General features: G+C 36.6%; 1 protein-coding gene across 1 annotated transcript; it reads right to left on the reverse strand.

Moving 5' to 3' along the window:
- Positions 1-1,869: 1,869 nt before the first annotated feature.
- On the reverse strand, positions 1,870-2,977 carry LOC126410643 (non-specific lipid transfer protein GPI-anchored 8-like). Its single transcript, XM_050081012.1, has 2 exons — positions 2,698-2,977; positions 1,870-2,129 (listed from the first exon to the last, which is right to left on the reverse strand). The coding sequence occupies exons 1-2, from the start codon at positions 2,972-2,974 to the stop codon at positions 2,029-2,031; spliced, it is 378 nt and encodes a 125-aa protein (XP_049936969.1). The 5' UTR covers positions 2,975-2,977; the 3' UTR covers positions 1,870-2,028.
- Positions 2,978-16,032: the final 13,055 nt, after the last annotated feature.

Here is a 16,032-nt window from a genome sequence, read left to right on the forward strand (position 1 = left end):
AGACCGTTCACTTGTTGTAGATCAAATGGTTAAGAAAAAAATATTGGAAAAAAAGATGGGAACTAATACTAGATAATGAAAATAGTCATTATGTTTTTCTCTTTGTTTTTCTCATAATTGTCCATCATATTGAATCAGATAGTCCTGGTTAAATAGCTGAGTGACTTCAAAAGTTAGAGTCACCATTCAATATATATATATATATATATATATATATATATATATATATATATATATATATATATATATATATATATATATATATATATATATATATATATATATATATATATAGTTGTGGCAATTGATATCTTGCCAAAGTTTGGGTACAACTGAAAGAGTATTAAGGCATTAAGTATTATCGTGCTTGCATTTTTTCCCTTTTTTTAATTAAAATGATTTGGTCAAGTCGCATAACCGAGCATGTGATGCTGATGAACGCAATAGAAATTCCGCCTATGGTATATTTATGAATAACACCAAATTTGTTGTGAGAAATTACAAATAACTATTTAATTTAGTCGTGAAATAATTCACAGAACATGCCTTATAAATGAGAAACAATTAAATATACCTAGGCACCATTTTGCCTTCAATGAAATTCGTTTTTCAAAAAGATTGTTTTCATAAATTACATTTTAATGTGAACTTAATGACCCTGCGATTTCACCAGTCTCTTTCTTTAAAATAATTTAAGTTGTAACTTAATTTTGAAGTAAATGTATGAAAAGTTGAAATCGATGGCAATAATGGCCTGGTCTTACTTGTTAGAAGCCAAAGTAAGTATGTTCACAATCGAAAAATTTAAAGATGTACCGCAAATATCAAATAAGAAATCATTGTTAACAAATAAGTGCTCATATTTTGAAAAGTATATATATATATATATATATATATATATATAATTCTCAAAGACCCTCACTTACTGGACTAGCGGGACCTTCATCAGCCAAACGTGGTTCCTCAACATTTCATAAAAAAAAATTAACATTTTCCATTATAGCCGGCTTTAAAATTTTCTTTCGAAAGTTAATTACCTATTTGTTAACTTTTAAAAATTTGGTAGTGATTTTTTGTTGGCCGAAATGTTAGGTGGTTTTTGTAATTCTTCCTTTTCCATTTTCATATATATTGAGTTGTAGGAAGCTTTCCAGTCATGTTGACCTTCGACTCAAGCTCAAGACGAATTCAATTAGAGCAATACATGAGTTGGGTCGAGTCAAGGTCAGCTCCACTCGGCTTGTGTACAACCCTATAGTGCCACCGCTGGCACTGATCAATTTGGCAAACATTTAGTGCGCGGAAACAAAAAGAGTTGCCAAGGGCTGCTGCTCTGCCAGATGAACCGCATGGATTTGGCCCCTTACTTATTATATAAATTGGTAGGTTGTACAACGAGTCGAGCAAGCCTCAGCTTGACTCAAACTCATTCGGTTAAGCCCACTCGAGTTAGACTCATTTTGTAAATGAGTCAAGTTCAAGCTTAAATGAAAACTCGTGCTTATAAATGAGTTGAATTGAAGTTTTACATAAACTCTTGTTTTTTTCTCAGTAATTTCCATGCATAAAACCAAGGAAAGGGACCAAGTCAAATGGGGAGTTGGTAAATGAAGCTTAAACGAGACAAGGTTGAACTTGGACTCGGTCTGTCGAGTTGAGTTCATGTTGACCTTATACGAGTCGACTCACGCTCGAGACAAATTCAATTGAAGCAATATATGAGTTGAGTCGAGTCATGCTGATCGAGATCAGCTCAACTCGGCTTGTGTACAGCCCCATATAAGAACGATGATATCGGCTAGATCTTTGTGGTAATTGATTTAGGTAATTAAGCATTCAATAGAAACTCACAGTAGCGACTCCAGTAGCTATGCTTTATTTGATTTACAGTCAACTTCTTGAAGGACAAAAGAACCAAAAGCACACCCCAACAAGAACATAAAAAACATTACACAAGATGGAAGACACCCAAAGAAACATCAAACCGGAGAAGATGGATCAGGACGCTGTAGCTGAAGATGGTCTGGATCACTTCCCGGGGATGATAATTGTGATGATGCATAGAAGAATTAACCCTACTGCCCACTTTGGCATGAAAGCTTCATTCTTGAAAGCTTCATTCTTGTGACCTAAAGCCAGTGTGGTATCAGTCAACCGTTTGCCAAAAAGGAAAAGGAAACAGTAACCAACATGAAATTATGTAGAAGACAGAATTCATACGTACAGGGGCGGAGTTAGCAAATATACAAGTTAAAATTTTGAAAGAAGACCAATATATAAAGAAGAAAAATTACTTTAAAGTATCAATATGAACATAAGCATAAGCATTTTTGTTACTTTAATTTAATTGCCTACACAGTGCCCACACCTATCTCCGCTCACATAATGTATATGTAGATATCATACTTCAAGATTGTTTAACTAAATATATTAACAGAAATTTTATCGTTAATATTTATCTGGTGGTGACTGGACTTGTATTCTGTTTTGTTAAGCAACCTATATAACATGAAATTTTGTAAAGTTAAAAGTGTGAATGCATCTTTTTTAACAAAAATATTTCGAACATACATCAACCTTCAGTAGTGCGCTCAACTCGAATTGCATTGAACACAACCCCAACAAAAGTGTTGAATCTGAAACAAGGATGAGAGCGAGAGAGAGGGAACTTGAACTCGAATTTTCATAATTAATTACCTTTGGAGCAGATGCTGGGACGGACTGTGATGCCGCATGCATCCTGAATAAGTTGGACGTCTTGGGTGACGTTATCTCCCTGGGTGAGGGTGCAGAAGCAGGGGACGTCCTTCGTCACCAGAGTATTCAGGGAGTTGCAGCATTCCTCCGTCGGCATATCCCCGTCGCAAGGATCCAGATATGCGTCACAATTACTAAGCCCCTTCACCCCTCCCACATTAATACTTGTTAGTCCTACCAAGATCGCCACCACCATGCTTATCCTTCTTCCCTCCATTGCCACCACCTCTCTCTCTCTCTCTCTGTGAAATTGTTGTGATCACATTCCCTCTTCCTTTGTTTTGTTTGCTTTTATAGACATAAGAACGGTGGTACGACCGAGTTTTTCCTCTCAATTTTGTTTTAGAAGCGACGACTTCAATGGATGGAGATGGTAGCGACGACTTCAATGGATGGAGATGGTTTAACAAAGCATAGTACGTTGAAGATCTTTCATTGAAAGCAAGGGCAGAATCAGGATAAGAAGGGTCAAACTATAGTTTCAAAGCATTGATAAGGACCAAAATAGATCAATATTTTTTTTAAATTTAATAAGAAGGAATACCATGATGAATCTCTTTTAAATTTGAAGTATTTTCAGACAATGTTATTAAAATAAGTTTTGAAATCGAAGCAAAATGATTTATTGAATTGGTGAATCAAATCATAATCAGAATCGTTTGTGAATTGAATTTGATTAAAAATGTAGTTTAAATATAAAATTAAATAAGAAGTAAACAATTAAAAAATCAGCCAAAAAGGAAAAAAATTAAAAATTAACATGACATAATAAACACATTTTAAGGGATCGTCGGCTAGCATCATTTTTTTTTTTTAACTTGCATTTACAAGCAATTACTGTTTAAGATCCAACGAAGTAAACTAAAATTTATTGTATGGTTCACTGAAAAGTTGATGGGATTTTGTAAAGTTGTGATGGTCTTGTTTTTTTACATGCATGACATAAGCTCCCTGAATTTGTGGTAGATTCATATATTCTTTTTTACTTTGACTTGTTCTTGCATTTTGTTCAATCAAAACCAGCTATAAATGGACCCATTATAATCTATAAATCCTACTTTTATGTAGGGGGTCAGGACGGAGCCATTACATTTTTCAAAATATTTAGGAAGACCAAATGATATTTATGAAGGTAGTTGTAGCACCTTATTAAAAATTTTGTTTTTGGTATATTTATAAGTAAAACCCAACTTCCTTTTTGAGCCAGCTGTTTCTTTGATGTCAACGGTTGAATTATCGGCAATGGTATTCCTTCGTCATACACTTCAACTATGGATGCTAAAATTTGTGGTAAGCTCCTTTCTTATATTTTAATTCTCCTTTTTGTTTCTCATTTTTCTTGCCTTCATTACTTTTATTCACTTTTCTTTTTCCTTCTTTCTTTTTGCCAAAAAGCTTCTATCAAAAAGCTTCGTAATTCCCTTTATTGAGAAGAAAAGTTAAGTTTCTTTTCTTTTATAATTGAAGCGGCCTGCTAGTGCCTAGTGGTGCACCGGTATAGGTCAGTTACTTTTATTAAGTCTCCTTTGCCGTAGTGAAAATATTTAAGCATCATGCCAGTAAAAGTGTTATATCTATTGTGAAAGTTGATTTTTGATGAAGTAGTGCGAAAACGTCAATAAAAGTATCAACGACACTACTTTTATAATAAAGTGTCGCTAAAATCTTTATTGACTTCACAAAAGTTTCTTTTCATGCCATGTTTGAGAAAAAGAATCCTTTTAAAAAATTTGAAACAAGTTTCCCGTTAAACAGTGTTTTTTCATTCCATCCAAACGTTCTCATAATAATACTCATAATAATTCAATATGTTGACATTTCTGCATGAACTGTTTAAGGAGACGAACACGTGGGCTTTCAAGTATTACCATGCAGTTTATTTTAATGAATATATTAAGAGATCAAGGAAATAGGAAAAAGGGAAATTGAATGGACGCTTCATGATGTAATCATGGGTATTGAAAGCAACGGGCTTTACTTGGCCTCAAGGGACATTGATCTATGGATTAAGGGTGGATTAAAGGTGCACAAAGTAGCATGTGGTTAGTTCGATTCTCGTGGCTGCTATACTTATATGGAGGACTCAATAACTAAATTGAAAGTACACTGTTGCATTTGTTGCGATGCAGATCTTGCCCACACCTCCCCCAAGTCTCTTTCCCCATTTCCCCAGCTTATACAATTTGGAAGGTGCAATATTCGAAAAAAAATGACATATATATATATATATATTGAGTGACAGCGATATAACCATGGTCGTCTATCTAAATCAGATGAATGGTTGAAAGAAAAACAAGAAAAAAAAAAGTGCAAACTAATATTAGATGATGAAAATGTTCATCACCTTTTCTCCTTATTTTTCTCTTAACAATCGATAATGTTGGATCGGCCAGTGCAAATTAGATGGCTGGGTTACTCTAAAAAGTTAGAATCACAATTCAATTTTCCTGTGCATTGGCAGGTGATTTTATTACCACAACAAAAAAAAAAGGGAGCCAACATATTCCTTTATAGCCAGCTTTGAAAATTTCTTTCGAAAGTGAATCACCTATTTGTTAACTTTTAAAAATTAGGTAGTGATTTTTTGTTTGCCCAAATGTTAGGTGGTTTTTGTAATTCTTCCTTTTCCTTTTTCATATATATTGAGTTATAGGAATCTTTTCAGTCATGTTGACATTGTACAGTTCGACTCAAGCTCGAGACGAATTCAATTAGAGCAACATATGAGTTGAGTCAAGTCAAGTTGATCAAGATCAGCTCCACTCAGCTTGTGCACAGCCCTATAGTGCCGCCGCTGGCACTGATCAATTTGGCAAACATTTAGTGTGCGGAAACAAAAGGAGAGAGCTGCCAAGGGCTGCTGGTATGCCAGATGAACAGCATGGATTTGGCCCCTTATTATATAAATGGCTAGGGTTGTACAACGAGTTGAGCCAACCTGAGCTTGATTCCAACTCATTCGGTTGAGCCCACTCGAGCTGGACTCATTTTGTGAATAAGTCGAGTTCACGCTTAAATGAAAACTCGAGCTTATAAACAAGTTGAATTGAAGTTTTACATAAACTCAAGTTTTTTTTTCGGCAATTTCCATACATAAAATCAGCCAAAAAGGAAAAAAAAGTTAAAAATTAACATGACAGAATAATGGATAGTGCATCGGCTAGCGTCCGTTTTTTTTAACTTGCATTTACCAGCAATTATTGTTTAAGATCTTATGAAGTAAACTAAAATTTATTGTGTGGTTCGCTGAAGAGTTGTTGGGATTATGTAAAGTTTTGGTCGTCTTGTTTTTTACATACATGACATAAGCTGAGTGGTACTCCAAATTTAGGGTAGATTCATATATTCTTGTCAACTGTGACTTGTTCTTACATTTTGTTCAATCAAATCCAGCTATAAATGGACCCATTATTATGTATAAAGCCTACTTCATGTAGGGGGTCAGGACTGTGCCACTACATTTTTCAAAAATTTTATGAAGACTAAATGATATTTAATTTACAAAAATTTATGGAGACCCAAAACAAATTTTCTAAGTAATGAAAAGTTTTTTTTGTGTTTCTAAAATCTTTAGTGGCGCCCATGCTTCAATGTAACTATATTTCACATAAATTTTTTCAATATTATCTTTTATCACCATCTCACTTTGTTATGGCTTGGCTACTTTTCTGCATTCTGATCAATCATTTGAAAAAAAGCACTCTATGCCACAGTCACCTGGGTGCGTTTCATTTGAGCTCGCACCCGCACCGACGCATTGCGGGTGCGCTCCAGGTGCGTACCCAATCAACACCCGATGATGAGCTCGCACCCAAACTGCACCCGGGGGTTGAATCTAGTTTCGAGTCGAAACCAAATCCAAACCAAGTTCCTCTGCATGTATGGTTTGAATCTAAATCTGATTTCAGGAAAAAACCAGATCCAAAATCCACAAAATCAAATCCACCATTCTCACCTCACCGCACCGCCGCACCTAATTTTTTTGAGATGTACCGCACCCGCACCCCGCACACAGGTGACATAGCTCTATGCTCGCTGTACCTCATGAAAACATCACATCACAAAAAGTGATCCGTTTTTAAAATCATGAGCAAATTAAATATAAACTCAAACTTTAAAATTCTCTCTCAACGAAACTTATATAACTTTTTACTTGTGACAGAGGAAAGCCCCAACAGCTTAACCTAACGACACAATAATCTTTGCCACCTGCTATTAGGTGTTTGGGTCATTTCGCTATTGCAGGTGAAAGGACATAACACCTAAGTTGCCAGATACCTTTTAGTACCTTTTGTTTTTGGTATATTTATAAGTAAAACCCAACTTGATCAAAGAATAAGAAAAATATATATTTGATTAATTCACAAACTATAAATGGAAAACAACAAAATATTTAATGGAGCACCACTTTTGTTTAATAAAAAAATATTTTCCAAAAAGATAAATCACATTTTTGAAGTTGATTTCAGTGAAATTTCACCTCTGTATCTCTTTTTCACACTTTTTTTAAGTTGTCTTTTTTTAGTAAATATATTAAAAACGGCACTTTTTTTGTTAAATTTATAAAAAAAAAAATCACTTTTTCTCTCTTTTTTTTAGCCACCTAAGTGTGTGATGTCAACGGTTGAATTATCGGCAATGGTATTCCTTTGTCATACCCTTCAACTATCTATGGATGCTAAAATTTGTCGTAAGTTCCTTTCTTATTTTTTTATTCTCCTTTTCTATTTCTCATTTTTCTTGCCTTGGTCAATTATATTCACTATTTTTTTGTTTTCTAGTTTCTTTTTGCCTAAGCTTCTAGCCAAATAGTCAAAGCCTCAGAATTCCCTTGATTAAGAAGAATAGTTATGCAAGTTTCTTTTCTTTGAGGGCCCTTCGATGGACATGATATTTCCTGCAGCCATGTAAATAAAATTCAAAATTTTGAAAAATTTTCTTGCCCATCAAACCTGGGATGAAAAAGGTGAACATTGGGTTGGTTTTCAGAAAGTTTTTTCTGAAAATTTATTTTCATCTCAAATGGGTGGAAAAAAAATTTCAGGATGAAAAAAATTGCCGTTGGATTCTCAAGCAATGTTTAATCCAATTATTTTATTTTTTCTTCTTTCATTCTTATCAAACCGAGAAATTTATTTCCCTAAACATAAACCCAAAATGTTTAATCCAATTATTTTATTTTTTCTTCTTTCACTCTTATCAAACAAACCCAAGTACAACAAACACAAAGAGGTTTTGGAAATCTAAATTTTGTTTTCATTTTTTCAATTCTTGAAATAAGTTTATAAAAACTTCTTTCCAACTCCATATTTTGAATGCATCAAACGGCCCTAGAGGTGCACCGGCATAGGTCAGTTACTTTTAGCTACCCGAGCATCATGCCAGTAAAAGTGCTGTATCTATTGTGAAAGTTAATTTTTGCTGAACGTCAATAAAAGTATCAACGACACTACTTTCATTGGAGTTTATAATAAAGTGTCAGTAAAATCTTTATTGACGTTTTTTCTCGCTTCACTAAAAATCCCTTTTTGCCTAACATGTTTCCTGTTAACCATCGAACGTGCTCTTAGTAATCCAATATATTGACATTTCTGCATGAACGGCGGTTTAAGGAGACAAACACGTGGGCTTCCAAGTATTACCATGCAGTTTATTTTAATGAATATATTCAGAGATCAAGAAAATAAGAAAAAGGGAAATTGAATAGATGCTTTTTGATATGATCATGAGTATTGAAAGCAACAGGTTTTACTTGCCCTCAAAGTACATTGGTTATGGATTAAGGGTGGGTTAATGGTGCACAAAGTAGCATGTCTTTAGTTTGATGGTAAAATAAAGACTGTAGTAATGTCCATGATTTCGTCTGAAAGTAGTCTTCTTAGAATTGCAACCCAGAAGAAAGAAATTGAATGTGTAGAAAGAGACAACACAACCATCAGTTTGACATCAAGATGAGAAGTTGTGAGCAAAGAAGATGGTGCTCGTCTACTTGAACATTTGGTGCATGGAAACAAAAAGAGAGGGAAGTCAACGGATTATGTTTGATTCCCATATATCCTTAAATGTATCTATACATTCATATATTTATTTGGGTTTGAACTTAGATTCAAATGAAATTGAAGAAAAGTTATATCTGAATTTGAATTCTAAGTCCGATTTCACAATTTGAATCTGATTTTTTCATACATATACTTGTTTAATTCTGAATTTTGAAACAAATCTAGCTTATTTTCAAAATATATGGGTATGATATATAGGATATTGATTTAAAACTGAATCCAAGCCGAATCTCAATTCATTCTGATATCATTTCTTAAATTTGAATCTGATCTGATTTCTTAATGAGATGTTCAATTTTTTCTTTTTTTGTATCCAACTTTATTAACCGTTCGGTCGAATCCAAATCAGTATACAATCACCGCTTTTCCCGGCCCATTTGGAAAAATGCTGGAGAAAGATTAGGTCCGCCGGTTGAACCGCATGGATCTTGCCCACTGCTTATTACATAGATGGCAGATGATTCTGGCCAGATCTTTGTCGAACTTGATTTAGGTAACCAAGCACTCTCAATTACAGCGCGCCGTGGCGACTCAATTAACTATGCTTTATTTGAGTTACAGTCAACTTCTTGAACAACAAAATGAAACCAAAAGGCACCCCAACAAGAAGATGAAAAACACTACACGAGACGGAAGACAGCCAATAACATCAAACCGGAGAGATGGACCAGGCAGAAGATGTGTCTACGCTGTAGCTCAAGGTCGTCTTGGTCACTTCACAGGGATGATAGTTGTGATGATGCACAGAAGAACTAACCCTGCTGCCCACTTTCGCTTCATGCTCCATGTCACTCTGAAAGCTTCATTCTTTTGGCCTAAAGCCATGTGTCATCGGTCAACCATTTGCCAAAACGGAAAAATGAAGAACACTAGCCATCGTCAGATTATGAAATTACCTAGAAGAAACAATTCACTTTATTATATATGTATATATATAGTTGTCAAATAATGTGTACGTACATATCATGCTTCAGCAAGGTTTAAGTGACTAACAAAAATGAGATCGATCATCACTATTCATTAATATTTAGTTGGTGCGGATTGTACTTCTGTTCTAACAAAAATTAAAAACGAAAAATCATGTGCTTTTTTATTTCGAAGCTTTTTCGGTTTTATTGAGTCAGTGGTATTTGTCTTGATTAAATCAATTGTCAAATTATATTTCGAAGAACAGTTTAAATAAGAAAAGATCATATAAAATCACAGAGAACACTTGGTATCTCATTGAGATATCAAACACGGGTATATATATATATATATATATATATATATATATATATATATATATATATATATATATATATATATCATCAGGAAATATATACCCAAATCGAAATCCAACTACTGATCAGATATGAATCTTCTCATCACATCTATTCACGTGAATTTGGATTGGATTATAACAAGCAATAGCAGAAAAAGTCAGCTTATATGTATGTTAGAGTATTTCATCAGTTTGATGCTTGTTCCGTTTGATCAGATTTTGCGTTTTTGTATAGGAAAATTTCGTGAACATCTCAAAGAGAGAGAGAGAGTACTTGAACTTGAATTTGTTGGTGACGAGCGGGGAGGCTTCGAAGCTGCAGATGCAAAACCAGCAAGAACATATATATATGTGAGAGAGAAAGAAAGAGGAAGTAACATTAACATAAGCCCAACAAAGTGTTGAACCTGGAAGAACGACTAGAGAGAGAGAGAGAGAGAGAGAGAGAGAGTACTTGAACTTGAATTTGTTGGTGATGACGGGGGGGCTTCAGAACCTGCAGGTGCAAAACCAACAAGGACATGTGAGAGAGAGAAAGAGAGGGAAATAACATTAACACAAGCCAAACAAAGTGTTGAACATGAAGAACGATTAGAGAGAGAGTGTGTGTGTGTCTGTGTACTTGAATTTGTTGGGGGGAGGGCGGAGGTTCTGAAGCTTCAGCTGAAAAATCAACAAGTTGATGTCAGTTGATAGAGGGATCTAGAGAGAGAGTGTGTGAGAGTTGAAGGAAGCATTTCATGAATTTAATTACCACTGGAGCAGATGCTGGTATCGAGTGTGACGTTGCAGTTGCGTTCAATAAGTTGGATGTCCTCCTTGGTGGCGTTCTCTTCCCTTATGACGGTGCAGAAGCAGGTCACGCCCGCCACCAGCGTCCTCACGGCGTTGCAGCATTCCTCCGCCGTCGCCGTCTCCCCGTTGCAAGGATCCAGATATGCTGTACAATTCTTATCCGAGCTTGGTCCACTGCTCTGCCCCCTCACCCCTCCCAAATTAATACTGCTCAGTCCTGTTGGAAAGATCTCAACTGATAAACTTTCCATAACAAAAATCTTGGTATCACAACAGTTTTGGTTCATCTTTATCAAGAGCTTGATCCAATCCCTACAAGATCTCTCTTATCTCATTGAGAGGCTTACCCAAAACTGTGTAACGTCAACTATAAATATGTTGGCCTGTCATGAATACAAAGTGTGATATTTTCTTCTTCTCTTTCTTTCTGTTCCTCACTTTCACAAGTTTATCATGGTATCAGAGCACCTCTTCAATCGGGTGCCCCAATCGATCCTTATTATGGTAGGCCGGATGTCATCAGGGTTGAGTCCGCTCTCCTCTGATTAATGCCGTTATCTTGTGCTTGCTGGTGCTGGCACAGAGAGACCCGTTGGGAACAGCGATGGTGTTCAGATAGTCAGCATGGCCAGTAAGAGTACACCTGAAATTGGAGACAACGGATGGTAACAATTTCCCCTCTTCTTCTTAGTGCTTGCTCTTCATTGCAACTCCTACCCTGTGGTTCTTTTATTTGCTTCTTTGTATTGTACTCGCCCTGATCAATGGCCAAGGGGCTAGCCGGTGCCTTCATTGCCATATCCATCTTGGTTGAGGACGATATTCCTTGAATGCCATATTTTTCCTAATCAGACCATTTAAATCAAGGGAGAAAATGGCAGAAGGAAGACACGGAACAGAAAAAAAATTACACGCTTCTTATGCTAACGAGTTTGATAGCTCAAGTCCATATTATATCCATCATTCAGATGGACCAGGTACTGCTCTTGTATCTCATCCTTTGACTGGAGAAAACTATACTATGTGGCGCAAGGCTATGATGATGGCCCTTAGTGCCAAAAACAAGCTTGGCTTTGTGGATGGGTCACTCTCCAAGCCTGAGAGCCCTGCACCTCTCAAATTCACGTGGGAGCGATGCAACAATCTTGTCCAGTCATGGATCTTGAACTCGATCCATAAAGACTTGACTGTTAGTGTGATCCATGCAACATCGGCAGCAGAAGTTTGGAGGGACCTTGAGGCCAGATTCACCCAAACAAATGGACCTCGCATATACCAAATACAACAACAAATCATAAATTGCAGGCAACACCAATCTTCCATTCCAGCTTACTACACCAAGATGAAGGGCTTGTGGGACGAATTAGCATTATTATATATGGATGTTCTTAATTGTTCTTGTGGGTCCGTGAAAACTATTGCAGATCTCCGCCAACAGGACCACCTTATGCAATTTCTAATGGGACTCAATGATAGTTATGCAGCTGTTAGGAGTCAACTCTTATTAATGGATCCTCTTTCAACCGTTGCCAAGGCGTACTCTCTTCTCATCCAAGAAGAAAAACAAAGAGACGTTAATATTATTCAAAATGATCAAAGGACTTCTATTCTTGCTGCTCAGTCCCATGATGGAGACAAATATAATCAAATCAAGGAGAAGGGAAGACTTCGACTAAAATGTGAGCATTGCGGGAAACTCGGCCACATCAAGGCAAGGTGTTATTTCCTCGTTGGTTTTCCTAACAAGTCGGGTTCTTCCATTGCATCAACAAGGCCAAAGGTGAACGCCACGAGGTCTCCTGCTACTGAACAATCCCAAACTCAGCTATTTCAAAAATTTCTTGAGTTCATGGAAAACTCAAGCCGAGGTACCAATGACCCCAAAGTAAATCTTTCAGGTAAGCTCCCACCATTCATTTCTTGTACCACAACCAGTCAATCATGGATTCTTGACACCGGTGCAACACACCACATCACCAATGTCTTATCTAATCTTGACCAACCCATAATCATAGATCATCCACCAATCAGTCTACCCGATGGCTCTAAAACTGCTGTCTCACATGTAGGAGATGTGATTATTTCCCCCACCATTACTCTAAAAAATGTTTTATATGTCCCAACATTTCATTTCAATCTCATCTCCATACCTAAGCTTTGTAGTGACTCAAAATGTGATGCAAAGTTTAATGAAAACTTTTGCTTGTTGCAGGACCGTCACTCGACGACTACGATTGGAACGGGTAAACTGAAAAATGGTTTGTACGTCCTCAATAAAGAAAGAGTTGCTGTTAGTACAACCATAACCAAACCTATACATTGGCATCTCAGACTTGGGCATGCTTCTAATCCCAAACTTCTTATGTTATCTCGATTGAAACTCATTGATTCTTATATGTCATTTGATAATTGTGATACTTGCTTTGTTGCTAAAAGTACTAGACTTCCATTTCCAACTAGTTCAATCTCTACTCATGCACCTTTTGAATTGATTCACTGTGATGTTTGGGGAGGCTACCAGACACCTTCATTAAGTGGCGCACATTATTTCTTAACTATAGTAGACGATTTTTCTCGATCTACATGGGTTTATCTTATGAGACACAAATCTGAAGTTTTTTGCATGATTAGAAATTTTGTCACACTTATAGAAAATCAATTTCAAAGAAAAATTAAACTTATTAGGAGTGACAATGGGACAGAATTTTTTTCTCAAGATATGCAAAATTTTCTTCATGAAAAAGGAATTGATCGTCAACATAGTTGTGTTGCGACACCACAACAAAATGGAGTAGTTGAACGCAAGCATAGAGATCTTTTAAACATGGCGCGATCCCTTCTTTTTCAAGCAAATTTGCCCATCAAATTTTGGGGAGAATGCATTACTACAGCAGCTTATTTGATAAATAGGTTGCCCACCGATGCACTTCACAATAAAACACCTTATGAAATCTTGTTCCAAAAAGCCCCCAATTACAAACACTTACGTGTGTTTGGATGTCTATGCTATGCCCATAATATTTACAAAAAGCATAAATTTGATATGCGTGCAAGAAGATGTATCTTCCTTGGATATCCATATGGACAAGCGGCATATCAAGTTTATGATCTTGAAAACAATGTTTTGTTCACAAGTAGGGATGTTCGTTTTTGTGAAAACTATTTTCCCTACAAAAGTGAGAATATTACTAATGGAGATGAAATAGTAGTGCTTCCCTTACCATTCAGTGATCAAATCTTAGGCGAACATGAGCTCTTTCCACATCCAACCCAACACCAAGATCCCATTCCTGATTTACAAACAAATCATGACCACCACAATATTCAACCTAGTGATGAACTAGGCAACCAAACCCAAGATACTAGTAACCCCGACACCACCAATGATCCCATCCAACTCCGTAGGTCTTCCCGCCCAAGCCATATGCCCAATCACCTTAAGGACTACAAGTGTTTTTCTGCCCTACCCGTTTCCAACAAGTTGTTAACAAGTGATGGTTCGACAACACCAAAAGGTACACGTTATCCAATTGCATCATATATTAATGTCTCAAATTTCAGCTCTCATTATCAATGTTTCATGACTACCCTACTTGAGCAACATGAGCATTCATCCTTTAGCCAAGCTATGCAGGACCCAAAGTGGCGAGAAGCCATGCGTGCTGAAATTGATGCATTGCAAGACAACCAGACTTGGACGGTCACCAAGCTACCTCCCGACAAAACCCCCATCGGTTGCAAATGGGTGTTTAAGATCAAATACCAATCTGATGGATCAGTTGAGAGATATAAGGCTCGTCTTGTTGCCAAAGGATACACTCAGACTGAAGGTGTTGATTATAATGAAACCTTTGCCCCCGTTGCCAAAATTTCTACCATCCGCTGTTTGCTCGCCCTTGCAGCCATTAAAAAGTGGCATCTATTTCAGGTTGATGTTAATAATGCATTTCTTCATGGCGACTTAGTAGAAGAAGTATATATGCACTTGCCACCTGGGTTCACTCGACAAGGGGAGAAAGATATGGTATGTCGATTGAACAAATCCATTTATGGACTTAAACAATCGTCTCGAAATTGGTTCTCTAAATTGACAACATTTCTGACAAATTTGGGGTTTTCCCAATCAAAGGCAGATTACTCCTTATTTTCCAAAACCACGACTAGAGGAAGCATCTTTCTAGTAATCTATGTAGATGATATAATTATTGCAGGTGACGACTTAGTGGGAATCAAGAATCTCAAATTTGTGATGAATGAAAAATTCAAGTTAAAAGACTTGGGCAAGCTTAGATACATGCTCGGCATTGAAGTCGCAAGATCTGAAAAAGGGATATTTTTATCTCAAAAAAAATATCTCCTCAATATTTTACATGAAACAGGCTATATGGGAGCAAAACCACATGACTCTCCTATGGAACAGCACTTGAAGCTTGATAATGAAGAAGGAGAGGTCCTCAAAGAAGCCAGTCAATACAGAAAAATCATTGGTAAGCTCATATATTTGACTATAACTAGACCTGATATCGTACATACAGTACATATATTAAGTCAATTTATGAGCAAACCTCGCGTCCCGCATAGAGAAGCAATGAATCGTCTTCTAAAGTACCTAAAGGGAACTGCAGGCTATGGGGTATTATTGTCTTCAGAAGGTCCCATTCAACTTAAGGCATATTGTGATTCAGATTGGGCATCATGTCCCATGACTCGAAGATCTACAAGTGGATATTGCACTATGATCGGCAACAGTCTCATTACGTGGAAAACAAAAAAACAAACAACAGTTTCTAGGTCTTCCGCTGAAGCTGAATACCGATCCATGGCACTTACAACATGTGAACTCATATGGCTTAAAGCGCTTTTACAAGATTTTGGGATATTTCACACACAGCCGATCACTTTATTTTGTGATAATCAAGCCGCAATGCACATAGCAGCCAATCCTGTGTTTCATGAGCGGACCAAGCATATTGAAATTGACTGCCATATTGTCAGAGATAAAATTCTAAGTGGAGAGATTCAAACTCAGTTTGTGCCTTCATCTCAGCAAGTTGCAGATGTGTTCACTAAGTCACTAGGACGAGAAGTGTTCCAAACATTAAGAAGCAAGTTGGCACTCTTCAATCCAGGAACGCCAACTTGAAGGGGAGTGTTGGA

This window comes from Nymphaea colorata, chromosome 12, assembly GCF_008831285.2.
Source record: "Nymphaea colorata isolate Beijing-Zhang1983 chromosome 12, ASM883128v2, whole genome shotgun sequence".
Lineage (NCBI taxonomy): Eukaryota > Viridiplantae > Streptophyta > Magnoliopsida > Nymphaeales > Nymphaeaceae > Nymphaea > Nymphaea colorata.